At 43.5% G+C, this 14,659-nt stretch overlaps 1 protein-coding gene across 1 annotated transcript in view; it reads right to left on the minus strand.

Annotated features, from left to right (window-relative positions):
• NTN4 (netrin 4) overlaps window positions 1–8,147 on the minus strand; it is a 98,918-nt gene extending 90,771 nt beyond the window's left edge. The window contains exon 1 of the mRNA XM_018563407.1: window positions 8,038–8,147. Within this exon, the coding sequence (XP_018418909.1) occupies window positions 8,038–8,104 (67 nt within the window). The 5' untranslated portion in view covers window positions 8,105–8,147. The remainder of the gene's footprint in view (window positions 1–8,037) is intronic.
• Window positions 8,148–14,659: the final 6,512 nt, after the last annotated feature.

Here is a 14,659-nt window from a genome sequence, read left to right on the forward strand (position 1 = left end):
GCTAGAGCCTGTCTTACTGACAGGTGGTGACTGGCTCAGTGGCTAGAGCCTGTCTTACTGACAGGTGGTGACTGGCTCAGTGGTTGTAGTCTGTCTTACTGACAGATGGTGACTGGTTCAGTGGCTGGAGTCTGCCTTACTGACAGGTGGTAACTGGCTCAGTGGTTGTAGTCTGTCTTACTGACAGGTGGTGACTGGCTCAGTGGTTGTAGTCTGTCTTACTGACAGGTGGTGACTGGCTCAGTGGTTGTAGTCTGTCTTACTGACAGGTGGTGACTGGCTCAGTGGTTGTAGCCTGGCTTACTGACAGGTGGTGACTGGCTCAGTGGCTGGAGTCTCTCTTACTGACAGGTGGTGACTGGCTCAGTGGTTGTAGTCTGTCTTACTGACAGGTGATGACTGGCTAAGTGACTGAAGTCTGTCTTACTGGCAGACTAGGACTGGCTCAGTGGTTGTAGTCAGTCTTACAGACAGATTGTGACTGGAATAGTGGCTGTAGTCTATCTTACTGACAGGAGGTGACTGTGTGGAGTTGGTTTTGCTAACAGGTTGCTGAGCGCTTGGAGCTGAGTGAATGGTGTCTGCCTTACTGACAGATTGTGGCTGTCTCAGTGGCTGTAAAATGTCTAAACGTGCCCATAAACTGCACGATTCTCGTACGAGATTCGCGGGAAATCCCGCGATCATACGAGAATCGTGCAGTGTATGGAAGGCGTGCGACCGTTTCTAATGTACGGTCGCACGACTTTTGTATATCGAGCATGTTGGAAAACCAGCCAAGAATCGTACGATCTTCGGCTGGTTTTTAACATGATCGAGAGATCACTGCCGATAGGGCCGGTGTGCGCACGTGCACACTGCTCGTTCAGCATTGCAGTCATCGTAAGCCCGCCCCTCAGGGGGGCAGGCTTGCGATGATCGCAGGTATGATCTGCCTGTCCAAGATGGGCAGATCGTACGTTTTTTAAATTACTTTACAACCCTCGCAAGACAAAAGTCTTGCGAGGGTTGTAAAGTGTATGGCCACCTTAACTGACAGACTGTGATTGACTTACTGGTTGTAGTCTGTCACAGATTGTGACAGGTGTGTATATGTGTGTGTGTGGGGAGGGGTGACCAATTTAAAGCAGAACTCCAGACAAACTGCTAAATACTCAGTTGAGGTACATATAAAGAAGCTGTTTACTGGCCAAAGGATTTGCATTTCTACCTATCCTGTCCTAAGATTTACACAGCCCTGCCAGACAGCACAGCCAGGTTGGCAACCTGCCCTTTCACTACCAGTTAAGCAACTTATCCTGATCAACTGCATGCCCCAGACCTATATTGTGATTGGAAAGTGAAAAAGCCGAAGAATACTGATGCGCACTTTGCACTCTCCTCCTGTCAATAGTTCCTCATCAGCTTGCATGTTGCAGTATAGGGGGTTACAAGAGGATGATCCCAAGTCAAATTTAGGTACTTAAACTAGTTACATTGAAAATACAGTCAATTGTTTTTCACGAATACGTACCTGCATTCATTAATGCCTGCATTGCCAAAACTTTTAAATAGAATAGTGCAGGACAAGAACCCGTCAGGTTTTTATTGCTGTCTGCCTTACCCCTGGGAAACAAGAGTTTATGACTAATGTTTCAAGGTGATTCCTGCTCTGGTGACAACTGTGTAAGAGGGAAATTCCCCTGATTATGTAGAGTTTATCTCTTTTTCACTGTTTTTGTGTTTGGAAGTGGAAATTAAAGAAAACCTCCGAAATGGGACACAGACAGCAAAAAGTACACTGCCAGGGGTTTTAATCCTTCCCTACACTATCCAGAACTAAGAAGAAATTTTTTGGCTATAGAGTACATACACTTTGATATCTGGAGTTCAGCTTTTTTTTACGGCAAAGTTGTTTATTAGAAAAAGTGAATGTTTTGCAATAAAATGTGCAAGACAAAGAAGAGGTTTCCAATAAAAAGAGTAATGATAATCAGGCAAGAGTTACATATGTTGATTGATTTCTTGTGTGGTCATTATATATATTGACTTACTAACTTGTAACATATAAACCACAAGTGGAAGGGAATGCCCGTAGCTTGGAAAAGCAGGTCTGGTGTGCTAAAGGTCTGCTTGGTGTATGGGTGTTGTGGGGAATGGGGAGAGAAGATGGGGAAGGTTGGGAAAGGTGTGGGTGTGGAGAAGGAATAAGGGGATAGAGAGTGGGGGGATGGAGAAAGAGGGGTGTACATGTATCAAGTGAAGTGAAGTGAATTGCTGTGGAAAAGTTTATATATGCCTTTATGTGGGTCCATGCTTTGAACATTGACCAGGTGTATATGAAAAAGTCCATTTGACTTTCATCCCAGCCATAAGTTGCCCCACTTGCATTAAGCCATCGAGTCCTTCGACAAATGTAGTTATGCATGAAGAGGTTTGCGATTGCCAGTGTCTGGGGATGGTAGATCAAGCTCTGAGATAAAAGGGGGAATTCGTGAAAACTGGAGCAGACAATTTTCTTATGGAAACTAATCAGCTCGTCTCTTCAGTTTGTTCAGTTAATGTAGCATTCAAGGCTGGGCATTTTTTACTTTAATACATGCATTAGGTAGGCATTAATACATACATCCCTGCATTAGGTAAAAAGTGCCCAGTACCTTTCTGTGTTCCCCGTCTCCCCTGCACTTACCTGTCAGCGCCACTTGTCATCGTTGCCGGTCCCCGAAGCGATCCTCCGATCCAAACTTCCTGGATGCAGCGGAGGAGATTGACGGCAGAGGAGCCATAGCTTCCTTCTGCCGTCAATCAACCTGTTGGACGGAGAGGAGGGGTGTGGCATGGCTGGGAACGCGCACGCACGGGTGCCTCCACAGCAGCAGCTTAGCTGATGGAGGCACCCGTGCAGGGGGCAGGGCAAGGTTTAATGTCACTTTAAGCCTTGAAAATGAAAGACAGAAGCTGATTGGTTACAATGGGCAACTGTTCCAGATACTGCCTGCTCTACTTTTTAGAAATTCCCTCCAAAGTGCCCTAAGACATTTGTTTTTGGCTGAACGGATGGAACCTGATAACACTGAGAGTAGGGTTGTTATATGAGTATTAGGGAGTCGGAATTGGGATTCAATGAACAAATCTATAGCTGGCAAAATGAATGCATGAGATGTCTAATTTACACCAATCTGCCCCAAAACCTATTAGCTAAGCCCAGTACACAACAGTCACACCCAATAATCAAATTCCAGAATACTTGATTTTTACTAAGTACGACTTTCAGGCAACACAAAGTACAGTGTGCAAAATGTAGCAGCCCAAACCATCCGATCAGAAAGAATCTCTTAACAGATTTAACTACAACCATAATTGCGATTTCTATATGTTATTGCACTTTTCAATCGCCATTGCTCTATACACCGCTTTACTGAATCAGTCCAGATGTATGCACGTGTTAAAAAGTCTACTTCAAACAGCTACAATTGGTAGATGCCATCAAGGTAATTAGTGTGGTTTGGCTGGCAATCAATGGCTGACAGGCACAGGAGCTGGCACATAGCATCCTCTGTTCTAGTCTAGCTCTTGTTTCATCAAACAAGGATGACAGATGACACCAGAATGCCTTCCCCAGTTTCATCATTCAAAGGACTAGTCCACTGTATACGGCCAGTACACAGGGAAGATGCATCTGATGGGAGTACATAGGGAAAAGCAAACTGGTTGTAGAAGCTACACACCACAGAGTGAGAAAGTGATCAGCTATGCAATATTATGAAAAATATGAACGTAAATCCCATGTATTTATATTTGTAATTCTTCTGTTTTCTAGCATGAACTATCTAGGTAGTATATGTAAACCCAATCAAACCTAATACCGTGTTTCCCCGAAAATAAGACACTGTCTTATATATTTTTTTCAACAAAAAAAGACACTAGGCCTTTTTTTCGGGGGATGTCTTATTTTTACCTGGCTGCAGCTGTCCTCTCTCCGCTCTGATGCCGTGCACTTTGACCCCACTGGCTATGCCGCGCTGTGCCTGCTGGGAAATGTAGTCTTCATTGGCAGCTGAGGCAGACAGGTGGGTGTGCGTGTAGTTTGGGGGGAGGGAGCTGCGGCCGTTCTTCACAAGTAAAAATCAGTTATCAGTTATATGTGCAGCTACCCCGAAAGTAAGACCTAGCGCTATCTTCAGGGATTTCTGTGATATAAGACCTACCACCAAACTAGGTCTTATTTTCGGGGTAGGTCTTATATTACAGAAATCCCTGAAGATAGCACTAGGTCTTACTTTCGGGGTAGGGCTTACTTTCGGGGAAACACGGTAAGTGTTGACAATTGTTTTTGTAATTTCAAAGGATATTTCCAATATTTTTTACATTTGTAGCTTTCATTAAAATAAGATGATGGTGCTTGTACACCTGGTGAATGCGGCGAAGGCCTGTATACCTCTTTTGTGGAAACAGTCGTCGCCGCCCACCGTACGGCAGTGGCTCCAGCGAGTTAATGATATTAAACATATGGAAGATCTCACTAGCTCCATAAAGGGCACAGTGTCTAAATTCTCCACCACATGGTTTTACTGGACTGAGTTCCTTGAATCAACCGAATACCAACTTTTAATGAGCAGTTAAGAGCCACGGCATGAGTGTGATAATACCCTCCACAAAAAAAATAAAAATTTCTTTCAATAAAAAACAGAATTGAAAAAAAAAAAATAAGATGATGGTAATCCTGCCATTAAGGTCCTTATCCGCCCTTCCTTTTACAGCACTGGCAACCAACCTATGGCCCTTTGGCACTTATTGTTTGACCTTTGGAGCCCCTGCAGACAGTAGACTCTTTTCCTCATCTTGGTACTCAGGCCAGTGAAGGACATTTTTTAGACTGGGTTATGGTAGTTCAATTTGGCTTATTTTAGGGATGCATCAAAATTTCGGGGACCAAAAAATTTCGGACCAAATTGGTACTACCATATAGGCAAAATGCTGAAAGTACAGTTTTTAGGCCGAAAATGCGGTTCATCTCTAGTTTTTTTCCTCTGCACTGTGCCCTGCTCTGTGTCCCCTCTGACACAGAGCAGCACCCAGCGGGGAGGAGAAAAACTTTCAGGAGGCCGAGCGGGGCGGGAGGAGAGCGCTGTCAGCGGTGTCACAGAAGGACAAGTTTTCTCCTCCCTTTTTTGCCTTCCTCTGGATCAACAGGGGGTAGCTGTGGGCATAGCGTTCTGTTTAGGCTTTTCTTCTCTTTTTGTTTTTTTTTTCTCCGTATCTCTATAGGTTGAACTCGATGGACTTGTGTCTTTTTTCAACCTGACTAACTATGTAACTATGTAACTCACCACCCCACTCGGCCTCCTGTGACAAGCAAATCAGGATGGAGAGTTGTAAGGGGGAGGAGACAGCTGTAATGGGAGGCCGAGCTGGCGGTGCGGGGGAGGAGTCAGCTGTCAGCCAAGTCACAGGAGGCTTAGCTCTCCTCCCACACCGCCCGTTCAGCCTTCTCTGACAGCAAGTCAGAATGGAGAGTGGTGAACAAACACTCAGCAATCAGTTGATCTCTGAGTGTTTGTAAATAATTGAGGACAGAGTATGCTTACTGTGTCCCCAGTTATGAATGAATAGGAATTTTTTTACATCACTTCCTGTTCATTCATGATTGTGGACACAGCAACTCATACTATATCCTCAATTTATGAAAGGACAGGAGCACTCAGTATAGAGGCTTCTTGTTCATTTATAACAGGGGCTGCAGAAAAAGAAATATAATATTTTTCTATTTTAAAAGGGAAATATCAGGGGACTGTTTAGAACCCCTGACAGTAATGTAAAAAATAAATAAATTCAAATAAAATATTTTTAAAATAATTTTTAAAAGATTAGAAAAAAAAATATTTTCGGTTTCGACCTGACAAATTCTTTATTTTTTGTTTCGGTTTGGAAATTTCATTTCGCTGCATCTCTAGTTTATTTCTTTCACGTCATCTTACCTTTTTAGACTGTCTATTCCTTTTATCTTTTTATGTTTTTTTTTCACTCTTACCCAACAACTCCTGATGCATCTTTGCAGTATATGACCATCTCCTGCAGCATGTCTGCAGTCTCTGTATTATGCTATTCAATAAATATTATGTGCAGCCCTTTGGCGGTGTCAAGGGCTGCAATTGAGGCAATCCATATATTAAGAAAGTTGACCACGACAGTGTTGCAGGATGATAATGGTCTCTCCCTGTCGAATATTACCTGGTAATCGTGCGGTAAACCGCACAATCTGCCTGGCACGACTGGGGTGCCATTAGAAAATAATGGCACTGCCAGCGCGATCAGCGGTGGTATGCAATCCGTGACCGCCCGGTCATCGCGCACAAAACCGAGCAGATGGTTGGGCAGTCTTGGAATCGCACACCACTGCCGATTGCGCTGGCAGTGCCATTATTTTCTAATGGCACTGCCAGCGCAATCGGCAGTGGTGTGCGATTATTTTCTAATGGCACTCCATTCGCGCCAGGCAGATTGAGCGGTTACCACAATACCGACTGGGCGGTCCCACACAATCGCATTTGAAAACATGAATAGGTTAGATGTTTTATTGTTCTAAAACAGTCTTAAATTAAAGTTCTTCATAATCATAAACAAATTGGCCTAAAATCATTAGTCTATTGTTTTTTTTTAAATGTCACCTGTCCCTTTAAGAAAAAATATCGGTAATTGGTATCGGCAAGTACATGAGGGGAAGTACTTGTACTTGGTCTTAAAAATGGGGTATCGGGACATCCCTAGTTTTACTGCATTACTATTGATCTCTAGTTCCCTGCAAGGAGATACATTGTTACATGTGATGATCCAGGGAGTGAATACAATGACATGCAATAAGCGTCTATACAACACATGGCTTTTTTATTCTTCGGTCTATTTACATAAGGATCAGCAGAGTTCAGTTTTAGAATCCAGGTAATAGCAATTGAAGAAATGTATGACTGTCTACAGATGGAACAAAAAAAAAAAAGTGCAATTCTCCAATTTGCCTAATTTTTCACCCTATGCACTTGGACGTAATGAAATGAATGTCAGGATAACTCATATCCTGAAGCTGACAGAAAGATCCAGCCTGTAACAGTGCGTAATGTACTTTGTGTTTATGGATGTTTACAAGCGTACCCACATGACACAATGCACACATGTATTTTAGAGCCTAGAATATTCATTTATAATAGCCAGGGAAAAAAGCACATGTATCAACACTGGAACAGACACAAACTGGAGCAGTTGCCAATGGCAACCGATCAGCTTCTCTCTTCAGTTTAGCTTTAAAAATGAAAGATAAAAGTTGATTGGTTACTATGGGCAACTGCTCCAGTTTTGATAAATTCCCCCTCCATGTACGTTGCATTTATGTGCATACAGTGTTTAGAAGTGTACACACGGAAATGTATTCTAGTGGCTATTATTTTTCATAACATATTATTATTTATTATACAGTATATTATAGACACTACAATGAATTCTTGCATGCGCACACTTGTATATTACACCATCACGCCCTCTCCAAATTCAGGTTCTTTATGTCCCTGCGTGCTGCTCTGCATTACGGACAAAATCTGGAGCAGTTGCCCAGGGCAACCAATCAGCTTGTACTTTTTCTTCTCAAACTTTAGGGCCCCGTTTAAACCAGGGTGTATCATGAATGCAAATCGAATGTGCGCCACACTCAATATAAGCACAAACGCAGAACACACTAGGTAATGGCAGCCCCAACGTGCCTGGGCAAACAGTTATTCACGGCATGTTACCAGATTTGTGACATGTACTACTTTTCCGCATTTGGTGTCCATTAGGGATCAATGGGGACACGTGATAAAGTCCCACAAACATGGGGGAACACATGTTCCCGCGTAGCGCGTTCTTGCTAAGCCCTGGTGTGAGTGGGGCTGAACTGAACAAACTGAAGAAAGGTGATTAGTTACTAATGGCAACTGCTCCAGAGTTTGTCTGCTCCAGTTTTGCTAAACGACCCCTATTGGATATTATAGAGTGCATTCTGAGGCGTGTGCATGAGCCCTACATACTAACCTGTAACAAGTGTAGATGCTCCAACGAGCGTCAACATCCAACACAGAACTTCCATTGTCAATGTCATGACTCTGAAGGTGCAGAAGTCTTCTTTTCCAACGACAAGTGTTGCTCCCAGATCACAGGATAATAAGGATCGTGTACATTGAATAGGAACTTCCTGTTAGGACAGAAGTGCCATTATTGGAGATAGTAGCTCAGATGAATGGGGTACATAGTCCACAGATGGAGCTTTATGGGACAATAGTGCCGATCATCTGACTTCTCCTGAGGTCTCCGGACATGCCATGTTCCCGGGCTCCGATCACTGGTCTGCAGGGCAGGTTTTATCCTGGCACTTGCTTGTGTTGAGCAGCCTCCAGGAAGCCGTGTATTGCGGAGATATATTGTGGTGTCTTCCCTGCCTGTGATAACAGTGTGGGACGTTTAGAGCTGATACAAATGAGTGGAGGAGTCGAGGCTGGCAGCACGGCTAGATCGTGTACAGTGTGAAGCCCGCCCAATTCCCGCCCTCAGACACTTCTCCCTGTTGTGTCACCTCAGACATTCCTCTAAATCACTGTCTTCCAGCCTGTCTGATCAAGACTTGCATGAAGAGAAAAAAAAAAAAAACCTATCACAGTCCTGACAGCAAACACCATTTCCTCCCATCTACAGATCCCATGCTTGAGTGCCTTACTTTCCCTGTGCTGGTTTGGCTGGGTGCCCTTATGACACAGTGAAGAGAATTAGTCAGCCGTGCATTCATCATGACAGGGACATTCTTGGACCGAAGACATTCTTGGGGCCTTTAGTCATCAAAGCTTTTACATTAAAAATGCTTAATATGGTATTTTGCTGGATGTTTTGTCAAAACATTTCTGTTTTCTTCTAAAAACAAATGGCCTCTGGACCCGAAATGAATGTGGAAGAGCGGAGTCCTTTCAAGGACATGGCTTTTTTCACTGTCTAGGTCAGAGTGTCTCACCTTTAAAAGTATGCAGAATCTCCAGTCACCCCAATCTAATGTAAAGGGTGAGGGGCTTGCTGAAATAAAAAAAAAAGGGGGTTCCCCTTCACATGAAGGTCCTCCCTTCAAACTAGGAGCCCCCCTTCACATCATGGCGCCCCCTTTCATCAAGAGCCCCTTTCACATTAGAAGCTCCCTTTTACATCAGTCCTTTAACGTCATAGTCCTCCCTTCACTTTACAGCCCCCCTTTCATATCAGAGTTCCACTTCCTTCTATATCAGAGTTCCCCCTTCACATCAGAGTTCCCCCTTCACATCAGAGTCCCCCCTTCACATCAGAGTCCCCTCCCAGTGCACATTTGAGTTCCCCTTCACATCAGAGGCCCCCTTTATTTGAAACCCCCCTTCACATCAGAGTCCCCCTTTCATAAAATCTCCTCCCCCTTACACATCAGAGTTCCCCCTTCACAGCAGAATATCTTATTCACTTCAGAGTCCCCCCTTCACATTAGAGTTCCCCCTTCACAGCAGAATCTCTTCTCACATTGGAGTCCCTCCTTCACATCAGAATCTCCCCTTCACTTCAGAGTCCCCCCTTCACATCAGAGTCCCCCTTTCATAAAATCTCCTCCCCCTTGCACATCAGAGTTCCCCCTTCACAGCAGAATCTCTTCTTCACATTGGAGTCCCTCCTTCACATAAGAATCTCCCCTTCACTTCAGAGTCCTCCCTTCACATCAGAGTCTCCCCTTCACATCAGAGCCCCCCTTTTATAAAATCTCCTCCCCCTTGCACATCAGAGTTCCACCTTCACAGCAGAATATCTATTTCACTTCAGAGAACCCCCTTCACATCAGAGTTCCCCTTCACAGCAGAATCTCCCCTTCACTTCAGAGTACCCCTTCACATCAGAGTACCCCTTCACATCAGAGTTCCCCCTTCACAGGAGAATCTCCCCTTCACTTCAGAGTACCCCTTCACATCAGAGTCCCCACTTCAATTAGAGTTCCCCCTTCACAGCAGAATCTCTCCTTCACTTCAGAGAACCCCCTTCACATCAGAGTTCCCCTTCACAGCAGAATCTCCCCTTCACTTCAGAGTCCCCCTTTACATCTGAAGCCCCCTTCACATCAGAGTCCCCTTTCATATCAGAGTTCCCCCTCCTTCTACATCAAGAGTTCTCCCTTCACATCAGAAGCCCCCTTCACATCAGAGTCTCCCTTTCACATCAGAAGCCCCCTTCACATTATAGTCTCCCCTTCACATCAGGGTCCCCCTTTCATAAAATTCCCTCCCTTGCACATCAGACTTCCCTGTTTCCATCAGCCCCCTCCCTTTACATCAGAGACCTCAGTTTCCCCCTCACAACAGAGTTCTACCATCACATTAGGTGCTGCAACTGCGACAGCAAGGCAGAGGGCAGGCTGTGGTGCAGGCCTAGGCGGAGGACAACCTCTGTCCTTTTCTGAATTGACCCACCCTTCTTGGATCATAGTGCTGGGCCTGCCTGCACCATGGAAAGGCATGACGCTGTGCAAACATTTCCAGGCACCCTGGTTGAGAAAGGCTGGAATAGATGGCTCAATATATAGGTTTATTCACATAGGCATGTTTTTGGTTATGATATAGGTCAGGGGTAGCCAAACTCCGGCCCTCCAGCTGTGGTGGAACTACAAATCCCATAATGCATCTCTCTCTGGGAGTCATGTCTGTAGCTTTGAGAATCTTGCAATGCCACATCGGATTTGTAGTTCCATCACAGCTGGAGGGCCGGAGTTTGGCTACCCCTGATATAGGTAGTTCAGGTAACACCCAGAGCTCAAACGTTGTAGGGAACCGATGACTACCAAGTCACCAAAGTATGCATCCATACACTGCTCCCTGCCAGGAACTGGCATTGTTAGAAGAACAGCAGAAGCACTGCAGCCATACACTAATAGATTTCTTTTGTTCGGCCTGTGGGCCAAAACAAAAGAAGTCTAATGGATTCCTCCATCCATGCTGAACAGCGTGGATAGGGGAATCCCCCCACCATCACCGGGCTATTGTAGTCTGACAATCAATGCCCAACACTATCAAAATACCCAGTGACTATGCTAACCACTAACAGGCTTGAGCTGGCCATAACTTAACACTTTTTTTTCTATTTTAGCCCCATGCATTGAACGAAAAAAAACACCTCTTGATTCCCCTGTCCACATTAAACAGCATGGTGGGGAAATCTTCCCTGACGGGCTTTTGTATTCTGGCAGTCAGCCATCAGAATACCCAAACAGTGCAGCTGATTGGCTCTTCAATGTGTTTATTTTGGAGTTTAAGACACGCAAAATAATTTCTAGATTAATTTAAGCTTTTAATGTAACCACGTGTGATGTATACCTATCTGCAAAATGTATAAATTAAGATTATATATTTTTTTTAATGTAAAAATTGCGAGCAGGCAGCCTCTTTATTGTAGAAGGGGCACAGCATGTCTCTTCTGCAATAAAAAAAAAACATACTTGCCTGTTCGCAGTCTTCTTCAGAATCTACCTTCACCCACACATGTGCAGCTCAGTGAACATTCTCGGCATACCTTGGTGCCAGAGTAAATGAACTCCAGTTACATCATTCCGTTCTGGCCAATCGAGATGGCACAAGATTACACACCGAGAAAAAGATGTAGGTGCCAGTTTAAGCCAGATTCAACAGTCTTTAATCAAAAAAACAAAACAGCCAAAACTAATATAGTGTAATTCTTATCATAGGTACAGACTACAAATGAGAAAACAGGTTCATGATTAGCTATAGACTAGGCAAACACTGTCATATTACATGAGCTGGAGACAGAATATGAATCCTCATGCTTCACAATCCTTTGGCACCATTCCCTTTGGAAACATATATTTTAATCATTACAATATGTGCTCAGTAACCAATATGGGCCACTCAGATGTCATTCATGTATGGAGTTAGAGGAATTTGGGACAAGAGCTAGTAGACAAAAAGGAGTTTGGCTGCTGGGGGTACCTGGTGTACCTGAGGTTTATAATAAGTAAGGCTTAAAATATTTCCAAATGTCCTCACATGTACAATTTAATACTGATAAGGCTTATTTCACCAAGCTAAAGGTGCCCATACACCTTACGATTATCGGACGAAAGTTTTCGTCCGATGATCGAATAGTCGTACGATTTTCATACGATAGCCCCATCCTGCCCCGATGATCGCAAGATTCATTTAGCCGTAATTAACGAAAAGCACCTGGACGAAATGCGGTAATTGATTTGTCGTATTTTCGTTCGCGCATGCGCAGTGTAGATCGTACGACTTTTGACGGACGGAAACGCCAGCAACCTTACGACAATCGTACGATCTAGCAACGTTTTGAAACATGCTTGACCGTCAAAAGTCGTACGATTGTACAGTACTATCGGCCGGGCACTCTATTCACACGTACGATTGTCGTTCGAAAAGTCGATCGCATACGATTATCGTACGATAATCGTAAGGTGTATGGGCACCTTAAGACACCAGGAAACGGATAGTTAGTTTAGAAAATGTGACAGTTATTTTCAGCTGAGTACAATGTAATTTGAAAATTACAGCTGCATGGCTAAAATAAAATGACTTGTTTTAAAGCTTTGTGAATTGAGCCTGTGATTGTGATCAATAATTATATTAATAATAATAATCAGAATCTTGTGATTGTACAATAATTACAGCTCTCTCGCACTCTCTCTTCTTTTCTTTTTCATGTCTCTTTCTCCCTAGGGAAAACCAATGTGAATCTATGTAATTAGGAATACAATAAAATTCAATCATCTTTCATACTTTTAACACCTCTAATCAGGTAGTGAGTAAACTCCACTGAGTTTCTTTGGTTTACTTTCCACCTTCATCCCTGCATTGTGTGCAGTGTAAATGTACTCATATATGTGATTTTATGAATGAGTACATGTCTGTGTACTTACAGTCTTTGACCAGACATGCATCAGGTACTATACACTTTACTGCTGTCCAATCTGATTGCTCACCCACAAATGTACAGTGGGGAAGGTGTACCTCTTTATGGTGGGCAGACAGTAGTACCTGGTTGGCTGGAACACCAAGTCCTCAATGTTCACAAAAGTTGAAGGATACAGTAGTGGGGTAGAAGCTGGCTTTTTACTTTTGAGGCAAGCATGCAAAGAGTTTCCAAATTTATCAGTTTTGGACTAGGGATCAATGTCTTCCAAACCCTAATCCATTCTCAATTTTACTTCAGAGGCCAATATGCAAAAGCTTTTACCTCCAGACATCATCTGTCATCCTTCTAACTGTTCTAAAAGGAGGGAAAGTAAACTCTGATTCGTTTCTTTTCGTTTTTATTACTCCATCCCGACATTTATCTACTGTATATGCAGTGTATGTATGTATTTATACGTATGTATTGTATGTATGAGTCTGTCATTTTATGACCAGATACATGAGTTAGGCAGTATGATCTTTGCTGCTGTCTGACCTGATTTTGCACCCATGACTTTAGAGTGCCTCTTTACAGAGGGCAGACAGCAGTACCTGGTTGCCTGAAGCATCTATCTCTCACAGGGTTATTCACAAAAGGGTGAAGAGTTTGGAGAAGGCAGGAGAAGTGAACAATCTATGACAACATAGCTGAACTGGAAAGTGAGCTGGATTGGAGAATTTCTCCCATTCAGCTATTTTGGCCTAGAGTGTTCACTTCTTCTGCCTTCTCCAAACTCTTCACCCTTTTGTGAATAACCCTGTCAGTGTTCACAGAACATCCAAGGACAGAGTAATGGAGTAAAAACCAGCATTTCATTTTTGAGAGTTCCTTGATGCAAAGAGTGCATCTAAATGTATTAACTGTGAACAAGTGTCATAAATCGTCAAGGAAGAGAGAAAGGATTACTGTCTCCAAAATCAAAGCCAATCTACCTTTTGCCACTCCAAAGTGCACCATGAATACACTTTTACCCTACTGTATTTAATCACCAGTCAGCTATAATTCTTTTAGCTGCCCTAAACTGACATAAACATAAATGCTCAGGGTTACTTATTATCCTACTCCTCCCTATATTTATTTATTTATATGCAGTGTATGTATGTATGTTTGCATATGTATTTGTGTGTATGTATGAGTACATGTTTGTCAGTTCTGGATCACATTCATCAGTCAGACAGTATACACTTGGCTGCTGTCCTGTCTGATCACAAGCACGGGACCATAAAGTGAACCCCTTTACGGATGACAAACAGCAGTACCTGGTGGCCCAATGGAATATCCTCTAATTCTCTGGTGCGCTCGCTAGTATGTTGGGCCTAGACTTCTGCTCCTTTCCACTTATTGTTAACGCGGCCTGGGTGCAACCTGAAAGTGTCACAAAATATTACCCCCAGGGGGGATGCATGACTGGGGACACTGACATTTCACAGTGTTCTGCTACAGTTATTCTGGTCTTATGAACCTTTCATTTTCCCAGAGTTGAATAATCAGTTTTCTGCTGCTCATAACGGGATATATTGTGTAACTACTGGTGGATATAGCAGCATGGTAGGTAGGAAGCCTTGCCATGTATGTTTTGTTTCTGTTGAGCCTCACTTTGAAGCTCACTAGCTCAACTCCTAGTGGATATCACCATGACAGATAGGAAGACAAAATCTTGCCATGAATGCTTTGTCTCTGTTGA

The sequence above is a fragment of the Nanorana parkeri genome, unplaced genomic scaffold, assembly GCF_000935625.1.
Source record: "Nanorana parkeri isolate BGI_ZX_2015 unplaced genomic scaffold, ASM93562v1 scaffold661, whole genome shotgun sequence".
Lineage (NCBI taxonomy): Eukaryota > Metazoa > Chordata > Amphibia > Anura > Dicroglossidae > Nanorana > Nanorana parkeri.